This window comes from Cervus canadensis, chromosome 2 (assembly GCF_019320065.1).
Source record: "Cervus canadensis isolate Bull #8, Minnesota chromosome 2, ASM1932006v1, whole genome shotgun sequence".
Lineage (NCBI taxonomy): Eukaryota > Metazoa > Chordata > Mammalia > Artiodactyla > Cervidae > Cervus > Cervus canadensis.
The window spans coordinates 42,118,480-42,138,456 of NC_057387.1; the positions used below are offsets into that span (position 1 = coordinate 42,118,480).

Genomic DNA, 19,977 nt, shown 5'->3' on the forward strand with positions numbered 1-19,977 from the left:
GAAGATGAGCAGAATGAATATGGGGCTGAAATTTAGAGAGAGAGGAGCTGGAATGAGCCACCAATGGGTTTCTACGGTATCATCCCTAAAGAGATCACTGAATTGAAAAGAAAAATACAATCCAAGTCATTGTGATTGAAAAGTGTATGCCTATGATGATACCCCAAGCTATTAATGAACAATGAAAACACCAACATGGAAGTATTAATAATCTCCATTTCTAACCTGCCACTGTTGATAACTGTAAGGTCTGATCCTGAGCAAATATCTTCTACAATGTAGGAATTCTCTTTGCAAGACACATTGAGAGAGGTATAGTTTGGCTTGCACACAGTCAGAAAGTACGGTGCCTGGTAGCCTGTGGAGAGCTGGATGATGTCTGTGATAAGAGCTGTAGAGCAGAGTCCAAAGACATGAACACCTAAAAGGAAAAGGAAAGAGCCTGTTACCAAGCTGGCTCTTGATGCCAATGTGGTGCCATCATCAGTCTTGCATATTACACATTAACATGCCAACCTTGAGATCTACTGTGATCATTTTCTCTGGGTTTATTTCAGGAAGATAGTAAAGACAATTTCTAAACTTCCAAACAGTTGCTGAAGGCAATGAGTATCTCCAAAGTCATCATTTGAAGGATTTTTGTCTGTTTGCTTATATCAGGCCAACTCTTAATATTATCAACTGTAGGTCACTTGACAGATGCCTGGAACATGTTAAGGTGACAACTGTGTGATTTGAGAAGGATTCAGTACAGGGAATGAAGCAAAATTCAAAATCACTGTAAACTGCTTAGCAGAATTGTGCTTCCAGGGCTCTCTCCCCAGGAGTTCCTCACCCCAGCCACAGTAGGCAAACCCTACGGGTTTGGTTCCTGGTATGACTACCTACAGATGACGAGCATACCAGGAATGTTAATTAAAACAGAGAAAATAGCAAGCCAGCCCTATGATGAAAACAATAATCATACAAGCACCAGGCTGTGGGAGGCTTCCTTCATTTTGGAATGCAAAAATGACATTCTTAAATCTCTTGATTAAATTCTTTCTTTTCTCTTCTGGGACCAGTTTGAAACCATAAACAGACAAATCTTGATGCAGGCTTGTACATTCGAACTCCATTCTTGCTTTGGCTTCCTTGCCTGGTCTTATCTTTGGGAGTCTAGCCCACCTGCTCCCTCTACACCCTGGAGTCATTCTGACTTGAGAGTCTGGATTCTGATTCATGATTTGCTCAAGGAAATCACTGTGACAGGCAGCCAGGTAACCCAACAGTGTTCTCCTTCTGGCCTGGCCCCTTTTGCATTTTCCTTCTCTGCTTGTTGTCACCTAACAATCACTCTCCCAGTTCTTTCTCCACCCACTCACCTCAGATTTGTGGCCCTGGACCTTTATTTCTACATTCTAACTCCTAGCAGCATGTAAGATCTTGGGGAGGAGTATGGGTAAGTGAGGAAACCTACCCATCTCTAGGCCCCCAGGGCATGGGCGTGGTTGACTCTGGGACTGGGTTCTCCAGGATAAGATGGAGCATCGTCAGTCATTAGGTTTTTCAGAGAGGTTATGTGCCCCTTTGCCACAGCATTGTGTTACATTAGGAAAACTTCCTCTGAGATCAGCTAGATGTCCTGAAGTTTTACTCCTTGGTCTTAGTTCATGATCCTGGTAAGGGGATTATTCTTGCCGTACAGTCTTTGTGGAGCAAACATGTGCCTTTTTTAGTGGGGCAGAGTCAAGGGTATGATTTAGACCAGATTTTTTTCTCCAGTGGAAGAGATGATGGTACTTAATTTTCTATTAGGTATTAAATAAAGCTACCTATTCCTTTGAACTGAGAGGTTACAGGTGAAAATAACTTTTTATTGATTTACTGGGAATGATTTAAAACATTCACAGTGGTGTGATGTACTATGGCTTGACTTTTCAATTCAGTTAAAAAGAAAGGTCTGTGACTCAAATAATATTAAGATAGTCACATGCTAATCAGAAGAGATGAAGGTTTAGATGCCGATTTGACTTTGATATAGGCCTATGGATTTTCTGCAGGTCTCAGAAAAATAGGAGGTAGAGTTAGATGATATAACCAAGGAAAAACAGCCTTGATGCTGTGCTGCTTGGTGACATTTCCACAGACAGTAACTTCTGGATGAAAACACCTCAGGACAATTGAAATGGAATCACTGATGCAGCTAACGTAATTTCTGAAGGGTTATCCATTTATATTGGTCTGCTGATATTTATTCTCCATTTTAAAAAATGAACCCAGATCCAAGAAACCATTTTAAAGTAAATTCATGATTCTACCAGAGCTAAGACAAAAATAAACTGAAATGCATGGCATGCTGGCTCTCAAAACAAGGACTATAACTATAAATAACACATTGTGGATACAAAACTTAAATTAGGGTGTTTTTAACAGTTTTTATTTTTTTATTTTTGTATAATGTAAAATTCATCAGGTACCTGACATTATGCATCTAAATTACAGCTTTAAAGACAATGCCTGTAATTAAATATAACATTTCTATTTGAAAAACATTTTCTTTCTTTGTGGTTTCCCACACCTACCAACGAATCTGACGGCTCTTCTAAGGAAAGAGTTGAAGTTGCAGCCTCCAGCGTTAATGTTGGGCTCCAGGCCAACCCCATTCCTTCTTTTGGACAGACAACAGTAGAGGATTCCTTCCCCTACCATAATCTGCGAAGACAAGAGGGTGTTCAAAATGGATTCAATGGGTGCAGGTGAATTATATAAGTTATCTCTTACGTATGTATGCTCAGTTGCTCAGTTGTGTCTGACTCCTTTGAGACCCCATGTACTGTAGCCCGCTAGACTCCTCTGTCCATGGGATTTTCCAGGCAAGAATACTGGAGTGAGTTGCCTTTTCCTCCTATGGGGACGTTATCTCTTCACATGCCATCAATCAAATTAAGTAAAGATGTACCTTTTGCAGGCATTTTAGAGATGGGAGGATTTCTCCTGAGCATTTGCGGGAGCAGTGAGAAGTCATCAGGGCATTGTAACTAACATTGTTAGATCTTCTGTGCTCCTACATACTGGTCAAAATTGTGATAGCATCCTGGCATTGCAATGTGGTTGCAGCACCCAGACTTTGGCCCTATTCCCAACAATACCCAGTGTTACCGAGCTGCTTAATCACATGGTGACTGATTCTGCTCTGACACTTAGAATCTTGACATTTTATCCTTAAAACCATGAAAATAAGGAGAGAAAAAATTAAGTACCAAAGTTAGAATCAGGAATATTTTATTAGCATATTATTTCAATAAAATAATTTGGGATTGGGCAGAAGGATCACCCATGTAAAGCAGACATGAAAGTAGAAAGGTTCAATCTAAAGCAGAGCTATCTGCTAAAATTTTCTGTGATGATGGACACATTTTCTGCTTTGTCCAATATGGTAGCCACTATTGAGCACTTGAAATAGCACTGTTGGCTATTGAGCACTTGACATTTTTTTTCCTACTGAAGTTGAGGGGTTGAAGTTTTAACTTCATTTTATTGTACTTAATTATTTAAAATGTAAATCAGTCAGATTTAAAATGTAATAGCCACATGTGGCTAGTAACTATCTTATTGGAGAATGTAGATTATAAGAGAATCTATCTAGGTAAGCAGCAACATTTGGGTGAAAGTGCTCCAGGACAACTGAAATAGAATTTGATGTGGTTAATTTCTGAAGAGTTATCCATTCGTACTGAGTAATGCTGAGTAATGGTGGTTCGGCGGTAAAGAATCCTCCTGCAATGCAGGAGACTGCCTACAGTGTAGGAGACATAGGTTGAATCCTGGGTAGGGAAGGTCCCCTGGAGAAGGAAATGGCAACCCACTCCAGCTGCCTGGGAAATCCCATGGACAAAGGAGTCTGGTGGGCTATAGTTCATGGGTGCAAGAATCGCACAACTTAGCAACTATACCACCACCACTACCAGTGAGTAATATGTCTTAAGAATGAAATATTTAGAAAATGTGTTTTCAGTAAACAGAGGACCATACTTACGATAAGGAACAGCACACTTGCTGTTGGATTCTAAGACACAGGACATCAGTGAAAACTCAATACGTTTAGGCATCATTTCCTTCAAGAACTTTCCCTTGAAATCCCTTACTATATCCTAAATTGAATTATGCCCCCTTCTATGTGGCTCCCTTAGTATCTTGTCCTTCTCTCTAGCACAGCTTGATTATTTCTCACTTGACTGTGACCCTCTGCGGGAAAACCATCTTTTTTGTTTTACCTTTTATTCTCACTGTCTAGCACAGTGCCCTGCATTGTGGGGTTTGCTTTTGTTACCTTCACTGTGGGATTCTCATTGGCTAATTACCTTGGGCATTTGGGCTGGTAGTTATTAAGAAAAGCAAGACTTGAAATAATGTGGTTTTTTAATGCAAAAAAATCAAATATTTGGGGTTACTGTGCCTCAGAGATTATGGTGAAATTAGAATCAGTATGGCTAAAAATGTGGAACTGAGAAACTGGGAACAGGCAGTCCCTTAGATATAAGTGATCATGTCACTTTAAAGATTATCACCGTGACTGGGAACTGAAATATATTTTCCAAGGGAAAGTTCCCAGTTCTCAACACCTACTTAACATTTATATTATAAAGTACTTAAATTTATGATTTTTAAAACTCATGACTAAGTCTATGACCTTATGCTTCAAATGTTCTGTCAGATATATTTAGTTCCATATGGTGTGTGTACAATTATAAAGAACCTTTACTTGTATAAAAATAATTTTCTTAATAAAACTCTACCAATAACCTTAGAAGAGTGAAAATCTTGTGGCATACACTGATAAACTCCTTTATGGATAATTATATAAATAATCAGAAGGAATTTTTTTCAAGTCATTGAATATGAAGTTAATTATACTTTTTGAAAAATATCATAATACATTATCACTTCAAGTTAGACATAGAAACACAAAAGATTCTATAATATTCTGCACAGATAGATGTGACATGCTGCACCATGCAAGTAGAATAATATCATGGTTATCCCAAATTCATCATTTCAAGAAAATTAACCACTCATTTCTGAAATGTGTCCTGAAATGCATTGAGAGACTCATTTCATTTTCATTTCTTTAATAATAATTCTGTGAATAATTTTGTTTCTTTTTAATTATACATGTAAATAGTGATTCACATATTATCCATGAATGCTAAAATATGCAAGAATTTATTTGTTTAGTGTCATTAGGGAAATGCTTCTTGTCATATAACACAGCAGTCATTATCTCAAGTGACCTTGAAATTTCAAGAGTTTTCATTTATTTGCTTAATAAGCTCAAAACTCATATGTCAGGAGAGTGCTTTCACACCCTGGTTTGATTATGGATGGAGGTTTCTTGTCAGTATTTTGACATCATCCAACCCTCCCACTCTCTAAGGAGCACATTAATTTTCTCTTCATTCTACTATTCATTTAACCTTGACCTACATGCCACTGTATGCATTTTCAAAATGATTTAATTTGCTTTAAAGATAGAATTCTCCTCAGGGAAAGGATAGATGTTTCCTGATGTATCTTCAAATATGCCTGCTTGTCTCTCCATTCTGAATGACACGCTGTTGTGATGCAATATGGTTTCAAGGATTAGGTGTTGACAACAAAATTATTTGTTGCTGTTGTCATTTGGAAATAGAGAACAGTATATGACAAGTATCTTCTCACAATATTCTGTTTATGCCATACACAATCTTGAAAAGAAACAATACCAATTTGTGCATGTCAGATATCATGGACAGGTTTTTGAAAGAGATTCTAAAATGACTGTTCCAGGGGAGATGCAAAGAGGAAATACATTGCTTATTATTATATGTACACTGCCCTTGGAAAAGCCACCTAAAGGAGACTGTGTGCTCTGTTAAAGCTAAGGTTACCTCCCAGAAACAATAATAAATTTCAATACAATTCCTCTATAAAACTGGATATACTTACCCTTTAATCTTATGCAGTAACATTTTACTTCCAGGGAAGAGAACATACACATGTTTTCTATTCATATAGATTTCAGAAAGATTTATGGTAAGCCTCAATATTCTGTGCTATTTTCCCTGAGAATCTCCAAAGGACTACACAAAATGCTTGTTTCCTCATCACTTAAAAGTAAGTTAGAGGTTAATGTTAAAGTTGAAAATTTAAGGACAGTTTAAAAAAATAAGAATATACATTTCACAGACACGAAAGAAGTTTTATAATTTCTTGTGTAACAATACAAAGGCAGGTAATTTTTAAAATACCTTTCAAAGCATCAAAAAAAAAAATCTGAGGGGCTTCCTTGCTGGTCCAGTGGTGATGAGTCCACCTTGAAATTCAAGGGACTCTGGTTTGATCCCTGGTCCGGGAAGATCCCACATGCCAGGAAGCAACTAAGCCCATGTACCACGACTCCTGAAGTCCCTGCGCTCTAGAGCCTGTGCTCTGCAATAAGAGAAGCCACCACAAGGAGCCCGCATCCCACAGTGGAGAGTAGCCCCCGCTTGCTCCAACTAGAGAAAGCCAGCACACAGCAACAAAGACCAAGCACAGCCAAAAATAACGAACAAATTAAAAAAAATTGTAAACCTGAGAAGCAAACATTAAATGATTTATATGTAAGTGCCTGTATAAAAAATCAGGTGATCTTCCTTCTGTAAAGAATATAAACTTCCTTTTGTAAAGAATTATAAACTTCCTTTTAAAGAATAACTACCCATGTGGGGTCTTTTGTTTTGCTTTGCCTTCTCTTCATATGAATGGGTGAAAATGAGAAGCCCCTCTCCTTACACAAATGGACTATGAAAGTGATTTTCAAAGGAAGAATTCATCCTGCCTCTCTGTCTCCCCCACCATTCCATTTTGGAACAGATTAGTACTGCCAAAAAGAAAAAAAGAAAATGGTATCCTTGAAAGTCGGGAATTAGAGTCTGTTATTTTCACTTTCAGGAAGAGTGGGGAAAGAAGTTGGAGCAGTAACATATGTAGTAAGTTTAGAGACAGAATCATGGTTCTGGCACAGCAGTCCCCAACGTTTTTGGCACCACAGATTGGTTTTGTGGAAGACAATTTTTCCACAGATGGGGGTGGGAGGGATGGTTCCAAAATGATTCAAGCACATTACATTTATTGTGCACTTTATTTCTATTATTGTTACATTGTGATATATAATGAAATAATTACATACCTAATCATAACATAGAATCAGTGGGGGCCCTGAGCTTGTTTTCCTGCAACTAGGTTTGGGGGTGATGAGAGACAGTGGCAGCCACTCCCACCCAGCTTGCCTAACCACCTCAGCTCCACCTCAGAGCATCAGGCATTAGATTCTCATAAGAAGTGAGCAACCTAGATCCCTCACATGCACAGTTCACAGTCGGGTTCATACTCCTTTGAGAACCTAATGTTGCCAATGATCTGACAGGTGGTGAAGCTCAGGGGGTAATGTGAGTGATGGGGAGCAGCTGTAAATACAGATGAAGCTTCGCTTGGTTCCTAATGGGCCATGAACTGGTACTGGTCCATGGCCCTGGGGTTGGTGACCCCTATTCTAGGACTATACTGACATAGAGACACTATAGAACCAATGTTTTGGAAAAAGGCTTTAAAACAAGGAAAAATGAAATTAGAAATTTAGACAAGATATATGTTTAGAAAGTAAGGCATAAAAGACAGTTATTTGATGTCCATAAAGTCAGGATTTGTTTTACAATCAAGTTGTTTACTCAAAATCCATGAAGGAAGTGTAGAAGAAAAGAATCACTGACATCCTGGAATATCTTGAATGATAAGGGGAAGATCAGGGACCCAGCAGTGTCAATATTTCCCTAGTTTGCCTCTCCTCCCATAAAGAGTCATGTGACAGCTTATGGAGGCCCAGTGGCAACCCGGGAATTCAGGCAGTCTCTGCCGAAGAAGTTGGCACCAGGTTCCCCTCTACTTGGTAGAGGTAGTCATAGCAAACTTGTTCTTTCACTTCTCAAGGCTCAAGAAAGAAAGTGTTGACTCAGAATCCCCCAGAAGGCATCCTTAATTGCATATTGAGAATTTATTACTGGAAATGAGGGAGTCAGAAAAGCGGGAACACAATAATGAGGCCAAGGTCATTGGCCCCAGGACCTGTAACAATGTCAGCAAACGGATCAGTGTGAAATAAATGGTGCTGGCAGGAAAAGCCACAATTAGATGTGTTCTCCTAGCCACTTAGTCTAAGATCCAGGGAAGAAAGACTTCTGGGTATATAAAAAAGAAATTATGTAATTGATGAAATATCATCTTGGTCTCTTCAGCAGCATCACAAGCATTTGTATTTAATAACTGTACTTCAAAATAATAATTCCAATAAATTTATGCATTATATTCCAATTAGGAGAAATGCTTTCTGGTCTACCAGATTTAAAACATGTATACTTTTTGCTTTTGTCAAATAACTGGATGATAATAGATATTTTGGTAAGTCATTAGAGAAATGACCAGAAAATACTGTTATTCTGAACAATAGCGAAAGTGAAGTCACTCAGTCGTGTCTGACTTTGTGACTCCATGGACTGTAGCCTACCAGGCTCCTTGTCCACGGGATTTTCCCCGTAAGAGTATTGGATTGGGTTGCCATTTCCTTCTCCAGGGGATCTTCTCAACCCAGGGAACAAACCTGGGTCTCCCGTATTGCAGGCAGACGCTTTACCGTCTGAGCCACCAAGGAAGCCCACTCTGAACAATACTGCACATAAAGGCACATTGTGCTTTTAGTCAGAGTCTCAGCTACTTTCAAGCACATCATTAACAGTTCCAACCACCCTGGAGTTACTGAAGTTCAGATAACTCATTTTTTAAAACTTACAAAGTGTTTTGAGACCTAAAGGTCTCAAAATTCATCTTTTAAGTATGATAAAGTTCTAGGAAAAATTAAGTTTCCATTTTATCTTCTGATAATATTTCATGTAATTTATAGTGCAAATAGAATGTTGTTGTTTAACGTGGGGAAACTAAAAAAGAAACAAATCCAAGAGTATACAAAGGTCAATGCTGAGACTTTTCTAAAACTGCTGCCATATACCAAACCAGAATAGACCAGTTCTTTAGGGGATCTTATAAAAACTCCATTCAAATACAGCTTTTTATTTGATGACCACCTCCTCTGACATTCATTAGCATGATAAAAGTAAAGTAAGAGTTCCTACTGTTAGAAATAAATATTATTAACCCTGAAACATGATTCTTATCCTTTAGGTAGGTTTTGGGGGCAAAAGAGATGCTATAAAGACTATGCTGGTGTTACTTATTAATAAATTTATTGAAAAATATGTAATTCCCAATTTATATGTTAGCAAACTAAAAACAACTACATTTCTAATTCAATTTCAATAGGTTAGGTCATTTCTTTAGGCTACACATTTTAAAATCCAAATGCTTATTCTGAATCTAAAGTATTTTATTTTGTGAGGGGTAGGAATGTGAGTTGTACCCTCTTTTCTTTACAGTTGCGCAAGCTCAATGCTAAGAATCAATAAAAAGTGCTAATCTGCTAAAATTGATAGCAACATGCACTTTGGAGAACAAAGTCTGTTGGCTATAGAATTTTTTGTTTCTTTCCCACAGTTTCTAAGACTTGCGATATGGTATGAACGCATGCTGCTGCTGCTGCTGCTAAGTCACTTCAGTCGTGCCCAACTCTGTGAGACCCCATAGACAGCAGCCCACCAGGCTCTTCTGTCCCTGGGATTCTCCAGGCAAGAACACTGGAGTGGGTTGCCATTTCCTTCTCCAATGCATGCATGCATGCTAAGTTGCTTCAGTCTTGTCCGACTCTGTGCGTGCGACCCCATGGACAGCAGCCCACCAGGCCCCTCTGTCCATGGGATTCTCCAGGCAAGAATACTGGAATGGTTGTCATTCCCGACTCCAGGGGATCTTCCCAACCCAGGGATCAAACCCAGGTCTCCCACATCGTAGACAGATTCTTCACTGTCTGAGCCACCAGGGACACCTCATTTATTACATAAATGTAGTTATTCTTAGTTTTCTGGGGCTGACAAACACAATTTGGGGGCAATTCTTACCGTAATTGCAGGTCCAGCAAAAGCCAAGCTAAGCAACATGAGGAAAGGAATTGCCTCCTGGGTAGGTTCAATGTATGGCATGCTAAGACTCCGGTCATAGCAGCTGAATCCAGAGTGCACGGGTTTGAAGACATCCGTGAGTTCAAGGAAATACAGGCTAACCACCGATGATGCCAATATAGGCAACTGAGAATGAAGGACAGAGAAAATCAATTTATTTTTCTACACAGGTCATACATAGAATCAGTACATCCTGAAATTAGAAACACAAGTGTTTTCCACTTTCTCTCAACACTCCTCTCTGATCTCAGAATTAAAATCATTCATACTTGCTACTGCTTCTGCCTTCAAAATAAACTCCAATTCCTCCACCTCTGTCACCAATCTTCTCTGAACCCACGGCATGCCTCACCTTTGCTCTTGGATTACTTCTAAATGCTGCTCCACTTTCACACTTACCCTCCCCACTCCACCTATCCAATTTCTACCCAGCATCCCAAATATTCTGAAAATGTTTTATTTTAGCTCATACTGCTCCTGATATTCACTACGCCAGTGGGTCCCATTTTGCTTGAATAAAATTCAAATTTCACACCATTGAGTGCACGATCTGGCTCTTGCTTCAGTTTCTTACATCTTTTTATACCATATTTATACTATTCCCCAGTCCCCCACTGTAGAATCTGCCTACGATGCAGGAGGCCCGGGTTTGATTCCTGGGTCAGGAAGATCCCCTGGAGAAGGAAATGGCAACCCACTCCAGTATTCTTGCCTGGAGAATCCCATGGACAGAGGAGTCTGGCAGGCTACAGTCCATGGGGTTGTGAGAGTTGGTCATGACCTAGCGACTAAACCACCACTACCAGTCCCCCTTGGGCTTCACAGGTGGATCTGTGGAAAGAATTTGCCTGCCAAGCAGGAGATGCGGGTTCCATCCCTGGGTCAGGAAGATCCCCTGGAGAAGCAAATGGCAACTTATTCCAGTATTCTTGCCTGGAGAACCCCATGGACAGAGGAGACTGAAGGGCTACAGACTGTGGGGTAGCAAAGAGTCAGACACAACTTAGTGATTAAACAGCTGTAGTAGCAACCAGCCCCCTAACCACTATAAGCCAATGGGTCTCCCCTTTTAGTTGAAAAATAATTGACATATATCAACATATAACATTATATTAACTTCAGGTATGCAACATAAGATTTAATATTTTTATATATATTGCAAAATGATCACCACAATAAATTTAGTCAACATCCATCACTACACATACTTAACAATTTCTTTTTTATGATTAGTACTTTTAAAATCAACTCTCTTAGCAACTTTTAAACATACAATACAGTATTATTACCTATAGTTTCTATATGTACATTATATCCCCAGGACTTATTTGTCTTATAACTGAGCATCTGTGACTTTCCACCCCCTTTACCCATCTTGCCCACTGTCATTCCCCACCTCTGGCAACCACCAATCTGTTCTCTGTTTCTATGAATTTGATTTTTTATTGCTGTTGTTTTTTTGATTCTACATATAAATGAGATCATATGATATTTATCTTTCTCTGACTGACTTATTTCACTTGGCATAATGCCTTAAAAATCCATCCATGTTGTCTCAAATATCAGTATTTCCTTCTTTTTGAAGGCTGAATAATATTCCATAGTATATATGTACCACATTTTCTTTACTTCATCCATCAATCCATGTCTTGATTACTGCAAACTATGCTGCAATGAACACAGTGGGGCATATATCTTTTCCAGTTGGTGTTTTAGTTTTCTTTAGATAAATACCTGGAAGTGGAACCACTGGATCATATGGCACTCTTATTTTTAATTTTTTTTTAGAAAACTACTGTTTTCCATAGTGGATGCACAAATTTCCATACCCAAACAGTGCACAATGGTTCCCTTTCCATCACATCCATGTCAATACTTGTTATTTCTTGTCTTTTTGAGGATAACCATTCTAATAGGTATGAGGTGGTATCTCATGTGGTTTTGATTTACATTTCCTTCATGATTAGTGATATTGAGCATCTTTTCCTATATCTATTGCCCATTGTATATTTTCTTTGGAAAATTGTCTATTCAGATCCTCTGCTCATTTTATAATCAAATTGCTTGGGTTTGCATGTTTTGTGGGAGGATTTTTTTGGATATTAAGTTGTTGTTGTTGTTTAGTTGCTAAATTGTCCCTGACTCTTTGCAACCCCATGGACCATAGCCCACCACGCTAGCCTCTGTCCGTGGGATGTCCCAGGCCAGAGCACTAAAGTGGGTTGCCATTTCCTTCTCCAGTGGATCTTCCCAACCCAAAGATCAAACACACATATCCTGTATTGCAGGTGCATCCTTCACCACTGAGTCACTGGAGAAGGCCCTATTAAGTAGTATGAATTCCTTATATGTACTTTGGACATTGGCCCTAATTATAATAGATTTTGTTGTTCAGTCGCTAAGTCATGTCTGACCCTTTGCAACCCCATGGACTGCAGCACACCAGGCCTCCCTGTCCCTCACTATTTCCTGGAGTTTGCCCAAATTCATGTCTGAGTTGGTAATGACATTATAATAGATAAGTGATTTATAAATACTTTTTTACATCTGATTGGGCTTCCCTCATAGCTCAGTTGGTTAAGAATCTGCAATGTGGGAGACCTGGGTTCGATCTCTGGGTTGGGAAGATTCCCTGGAGAAAGGAAAGGCTACCCACTCCAGTATTCTGACCTGGAGAATTCCATGGACTATACAGTCCATGGGGTCGCAAAGAGTCGGACACGACTAAGCAACTTTCACTTTCACTACATCTGATTGGCTGTCTTTTCATTTTTTGGTGGTTTCCTTTGCTGTGTAGAAGCTTTTTAGTTTGATGTAGTCCTATGGTCTTCACTCTTATCCTGTAGCAGTCAAATTCATTTCTACCTAGGGTTTTTGCATGTGCTGTTTCTTCTTTCTTTTGTGCTCTCCCCCAGCTCTTTGTCTGAATGGCTTCTCCTTATCATTTAATGATGACTTCTGTATCATCACTAGGAAAGTAGCCATTGATCCATCTTTCCCTCTACCCTTATCATCTCGTTTCATTTCTTCATGATGTTTATCATTAACTGAAATTGTCTTGTTGATTCAACACTTTACTTATTTATTTTTCTTCTCCCCTCATCTCCCACTGAAATACATGCTCCATGAAGGGAGAGTCTGCCAGTGTTATTTGTTGCTGAGTGCCTAAGGTATAGCATTATTCCTGGCACATGGTAGGCATGCAATATATCATTTCATAATTTAATAAAACAATAAATGCCTGTTGATAAATGACTAATTGAATCAACAAGCAAATATTAATTCATTACAATAACTAGACTAGAGTTACAAGATTTAGCAAATGAAAATACATCACTCAGTGAGATTAGAATTTCAGATAAGCAATAAATCACTTTTAGAGTGGTCCCCATGTAATATTTTGGAGATACTTACATTAAAAATTGTTTATCTGAAATTCTAATTTCACTGGATGTCTTCCAGTTTGTCTGCTAAACCTAAACTAGGCACAATTTACTTTCTAGACTTTGTGTCATAGATTGAATTATTCATTCATTCAACCTACAATGTGCCAGGTGCTATGTGTGTCCTTACTATGATATGACAGACAAGACATGGGCTTGGTGATTAAAGATCATAAGCTTACTGAGACACCTGTTCTCAGCTAGAGAAAAAATACCGCAAATATAAGGTCCAATGCCAGGTCTTTCAGAATCTGAAGACACAGATTTCTACAACATTGAAAAAAGTATCTATCTTAAGGCTTACTTACTAGTGGAGGATAAAATATTTAACAAAGCAGATCAAGTTTTGTTAAAAAATATTATTGACCATCCATGATTTCTGGTCATCTGGTTTAAAAATAAATAAATTTTACAAGACAGTATTATGTCTTCTATTCCCAATACAGTTTTTGTAATGAGGTGATTGGAAAAAGTAATGATGTATGGAACTAATCTGGCATTGTCTTTCTGTTTTTCAGATGGATGTTTTTCAATATAGAGAACAAAAGCCTGTAAAAACACTTACATTTTTCTTATTAAAATCCATGACCATTTGACCACTCTAAATATCTGGTCATTCCTCCTCACCATTTCCCTCTCTTGTAAGAAGCAGTATCTTCCAGACTCGACCAATAAATCAACACTTTATGGTTTATGTGCACAATTAAGATTTTTCCATTTAAATCAAGTTAAATATACTCTATCTTTAATTCAACAAATACTTTAAATAGCACTCAATATGACAGATAATTTTCTGTCTTTGAAATTTTAATTAATCTTATTAATTAATTTTAATTCATCTAATTAAAAACTTTCTATTATGACATAAGTGCTAACTATTTGGGAGATACTTATGCTAAACAATTATTTATACTTTTCGGATAGATAAGCTCAGTTTCCTCTAGCAAGTAGAAGTGGTTGGATTTTGAATCCATGAATTGTAGCCATAAGGTCTTATTTCTAAAACATAGCTCTGTGCTTCATTTCCAAAAATGGGAGTAGAGTTTTAGGATCAGTTCAGTTCAGTTCAGTCACTCAGTCCTGTCCAACTCTTGCAACCCCATGCATGCCAGGCCTCTCTGTCCATCACCAACTCCCGGAGTTAACTCAATTTACTAAAATTCATGTCCATTGAATCGATGATGCCATCCAACCATCTCATCCTCTGTCGTCCCCTTCTCCTCTTGCCCTCAATCTTTCCCAGCATCAGGGACTTTTCAAATGAGTCAGCTCTTCGCCGAAGTATTGGAGCTCCAGCTTCAACATCAGTCCTTCCAAAAAACACCCAGGACTGATCTCCTTTAGGATGGACTGGTTGGATCTCCTTGCAGTCCAAGGGACTCTCAAGAGTCTTCTTCAACATCACAGTTCAAAAGCATCAACTCTTCGGTGCTCAGCTTTCTTCACAGTCCAACTCTCACATCCATACATGACTACTGGAAAAACCATAGCCTTGACTAGATGGACCTTTGTTGGGAAAGTAATGTCTCTGCTTTTTAATATTCTGTCTAGGTTGGTCATTGCTTTTCTTTGAAGGAGTAAGTGTCTTTTAATTTCATGGCTGCAGTCACCATCTGCAGTGATTTTGGAGCCCCTCAAAATAAGGTCTGTCACTGTTTCCACTGTTTCCCCATCTATTTGCCATGAAGTGATGGGACCGGATATCATGATCTTAGTTTTCTCAATGTTGAGTTTTAAGGCAACTTTTTCACTCTCTTCTTTCACTTTCATCAAGAGGCTCTTTAGTTCTTCTTTGCTTTCTACCATAAGAGTGGTGTCACTGCATATCTGAGGTTATTGATATTTCTCCCGGCAAACTTGATTCCAGCTTGTGTTTCATCCAGCCCAGCATTTCTCATGATGTACTCTGCATATAAGTTAAATAAGCAGGGTGACAATATACAGCCTTGACATAATCCTTTTCCTATTTGGAACCAGTCTGTTGTTCCATGTCCAGTTCTAACTGTTGCTTCCTGACCTGCATACAGATTTCTCAAGAGGCAGGTCAGGTGGTCTGGTATTTTGAATTACAATTAGCATCAATGAATAGGGGTACTGTTTAATCTGCAGTTCTGTTTAAATAAGAGTTTATATTTGCAAACCTGTAGTTAACAGTAAATTTCACTTAGCATAAACATTATCTTAAAAACGTGGTTTCAATAAATTTAGAAAAAATTTTCCTCCATTAATTTGAATGTCAAATATTTAACCAGATTTGGTGATCCACATCCTTCCCTTGATGCCATTAGTTCATATTTTAGGCCTTCTACATATATGTTTTAAACAGGAGTCATGTTTGAGACGGTCTTTGCTGTTATACATATTAATAATAATACACTCCTCAAATGTAACTTTTCCCACTTGCCTTACTTGGTAATTCTTTTTGAGAGTAATTTCCTCTTTCTTAATTTCCCAGTATTTTGTCTTTGGAAATTTCTACACACTGTTCTTTATTACAGTGATCTGGTATAGATTAGTTACAGCCTTTTTTCTGCTTCCCCAATGAAAATATCCTTAAGATGGGGCCTAAGCTTATTCACTTTAATATTTAAACTAATAATATAACATAATAGTGTTTTTCAAATATATATGCATATATATTATAAATAAATGTGTGAAATAATTTCCTTCATTATTAATATTATGCATTTTAGCCTTTTAAGACATTAGCCTCCTTGAAACGGCCAATTTTTCCAGTTTTTCTAATCCATATATCTTTCTATCCATATGTTAATATCTTTTATATAGTTCTATTGAAGCATGTTTCAAGACTTTCATCTGTCTTCAAAATAAGAATCATATTTTTATTCCCTTTTGCTATTTGTTTCTTTGACTTTTTAAAAAAGGTATCTTTTATTCTTTGCCTTTTACATCAATTTTGGTTTTTAAGAAAGAGCTTTGAACAAAATGCTTATTAAATATTTGGGGTAAAAGTAATTTTAGACATCATTTTCCTATACTGTATTTTACTACTGGACAGTGTAATGGATTAAATGGTAATGTTTGTTTCTAACATACTTATCTTCAAAGATTATTTTTATCTTTTGAAGTATACAACAATAATTTTCTTTTGAATGTAAGAAATTTAACAGAGAGTATGTGCTAACTTTGGCATAGATATAGAATTGATATGTATACATAAAATGATATAAATACATAAAATCACACAGACAGCTTTTGATTGCATTTAAAAAGAGATTTTAAAAGTCCTACATAGTCAAGTATTAGGAATTTTATTCTCTAGTTATGTCGTAGCAAAGAAAAAAGTGTGAACACACTATTTTTATGCAGCAATACAGAGAAGGGAAATTATCTGAAGACTGGGAAAATAGTTTTCAAAAAGAAAAGATTGATTTTTATAATTATCCTCTAATACGAGACTTGCAAGTAAAAATAATAGGGCAATTTTTAGAGAGAAAATTACAATAGTTTAGAGAACAGAGCAAACAAAAGAAATGTGTTTCAAAAGATGGCATTTACTAGATAATATTGATTTTTCTGATGCCAGCTTGAACAAGACAAATACAAGGTGTACTTCAATGTTAGTGAAACATTTTATGGAATCTATCATGACATTTTATCTAGGTCAGATACCTTACTTGTTTTTAGCATCTTGATAATAACAAACTTTTCTCATTCAGGGAGTTCACTTGCTCTCAGCCTACAGACCTATCAATTCCATTCTTTTCCTTTTACACAGACATGGTAAATTTGGAGTCCACTGAGATATTCATAAACTGCTGGGATCATGGTAACAGAGGGTCAGTTACATACATTATATCCATGGCTCACTTATTTATTCATTCAACAAATATCTATTGAAGCCTACTGGTTTGAGGCATTGTTCTACATCCTGGGAATACAGCTGTGATAAAAGACAAAGTCCTTATTCTGATGAAGATTTCATTCTTTCTGAAGAATGCAGATAAAAATTAAAAATTACAATATTAGCAAGAACACATATTATAAAGAAGACAAGACAGGGGGCTGTGGTAATTGACTGTATTGCTATTTTAGATCAAGGAAGACCTACCGAGGTAAGTATTTTTAAAACAAAGAATCGAGTGGGCAAGAATGAACTAACCATATAAAAACCAGGTAAAAGGCATAGTCAAAAGGAAAGCTAAAGTCAGAGAGGTGGATTTGGGACCAGACTTCGCAGAGCACTGAAGTCCATGGCAGGTGTTCATATTTTATTCATTCAAAGTACATTTGGAAATAACTTTGGAGTGTTTAAGCAGAGATATAGTAAGGCTCAGAATATATTTTAGGAAGATCACTCTGGCAGTTGAGTTGAGAATGACTGCGATGGGTCAAAGGTAAAAGCAGGGTGAAAATTAGAAGGCTCTTCAAAATCCAACAAATACTTATTGAGTGCCTAGTATGTGCTAGGGCTTTCTAGGCAGCAGTAGTGGTAAAGAATCCACCTGCAAATGCAGGAGACAACGGGGTCTATCCCTGGGTCGGGGAGGTCCCTTGGAGGAGGAAATGGCAACCTGCTCCAGTATTCTTGCCTGGGAAATCCCAGGGACAGAGAAGCCTGGCGGGCTACAGTCCATAGCGTCGCACAGAGTTGGACGCCTCTGAAGCGACTTGGCACAACACATGGCACACAGCACTGAGACAAAGATGTCGGCAGATTCTGGATATAACTTTAGAGGCAAAAATGACAGGGCTTGTTGATGAGCTGGTTATTGAAAAGAAAACAATAAAGGTTGATTTTAAGGATTTGAGGCTTGAGTGATTGGGCTGGGGGGTGTCATTTACTAGGATAGGGAAGGCTGAGAGAAGCTTAACTAGGAGGAACATAAGGGTTTTTTTTTTTTTTTTTTGAAATATTAAAACTGAGATGCCTCTCAGTTATCAAAATACCAAGAAGAGAGTAAGATGCCAATCTGGGTCTAAAGAGCGTCCAAGGTTGCAGGGAGAAAGCTGCATGTCATTGATACAGGATGATTTGAACACCATCACCTTCAGTTTTGAAAAACACCACTTGCACAGGAACTTCAAACTTAAATTAACTTGGTTTTGATACAAATAATGTCACAAGAATCAAAGAATATAATTGAGTATATTCATACCACTTATATGCAAGAGATAATTTAAGAGAAAAAGAACATTTTTATTTAATAACAAATTTTAAATGTCAGACTCTGCATCAATTCTAAGTATCCCCCAATCATACAAAATATGAAACTTAAAACATACATTCTATTCAAATGGAATTCAAACTGGAAGAAATATTAGCATATGAAAGTAATTTTATTAAAACTGGTGGCCAATAAGAACTTGGTCATAGGTCAATACACAGTGATAGAGTTTTCCATTTCCTATAGTGTGATCTTTAATGATATTCCTTAGCATTTTTGCCTTATAGTTAGTAGAGATAAATATTTCCTTTAAATACTGAAAATAATAATAACTAGTAATATAGTATAGGGCTTTATGGTTTGTCTTCAACAAAATTGTAGCATATTTAGGTTAACTATAGTGAACCTCAAGAATATAGATCATGAAAAGCATACTAACACTTGTAACATCATTAAGAGTAGGTCAGAATGTGTCTAAAACATATTCAAGGTCTAGATATCTAAACGAGTTTTCACAAATAGAATGGATGTGGCTTATATCAATGACATGCATCGATACAAATTAAAACAGGACAGTGTGACTGAGGGAAATCAATGCTGACCACAGGACCAGAAAAATTGTTTCTTCCCTCAATTCTTCCACTAGCTTTTGGACTTCCCTGGTGGCTCAGTGGTAAAGAATCTACCTGCAAAGCAGGAGATGAAGTTTTGGTCCCTGGGTTGGGAAGATCCCCATACTGGAAATGGCACCCACTCCAGTATTCCTGTTGGGACAATCACATGAACAGAGGAGTCTGGTGGGCTACAGTCCATGCGGTCAAAGAGTCAGACACAACTGAGGAACTGAGGGCATACACAGCTTCTGGGATTTGGAGCAGGTCACTTAACCTTTCTAGGTTTTATCTGTCATCAGTGAAATGGGGGGCTTCTAATATTGTCATCTACATCTAAAATTCTCTATGTGCTGTCATGATGTAAAAATCATCCCTCACACTTCTTTTATACTCTTACTACCACATATAATGTATTAGATTTTTTTTACCTCTATTCTCTATAATTTGTTTCATCCTCCATAATACTTCAAGTCTAATTTTTCCAGAATTCACCTCTAATCATGCCTTTCATGATTCTCTGCTAATTACAAAATAAAACACAAATTTCCCAGAATAACCTTTTGTATTATACATGATCTTTCATATTACAACTTCCATCTGCCTTTCTTGTTTAATTGTGCTCTGTACCTACTCTTCACTTGCTCAACCACAAACACTTCTGACCCCC

The 19,977-nt window shown here is 37.6% G+C and overlaps 1 protein-coding gene across 2 annotated transcripts in view; it reads right to left on the minus strand.

Annotated features, from left to right (window-relative positions):
• The window catches only part of PLPPR4 (phospholipid phosphatase related 4), a 50,648-nt gene that overhangs the window by 11,794 nt on the left and 18,877 nt on the right, over positions 1 to 19,977 (minus strand). For both annotated transcript variants that reach the window (XM_043460560.1, XM_043460561.1), the window contains exons 2-4: positions 10,065 to 10,250; positions 2,565 to 2,694; positions 226 to 421 (exon numbers count right to left, since the gene is read on the minus strand). In XM_043460560.1, coding sequence (XP_043316495.1) covers positions 226 to 421; positions 2,565 to 2,694; positions 10,065 to 10,250 — 512 coding nt within the window. The remainder of the gene's footprint in view (positions 1 to 225; positions 422 to 2,564; positions 2,695 to 10,064; positions 10,251 to 19,977) is intronic.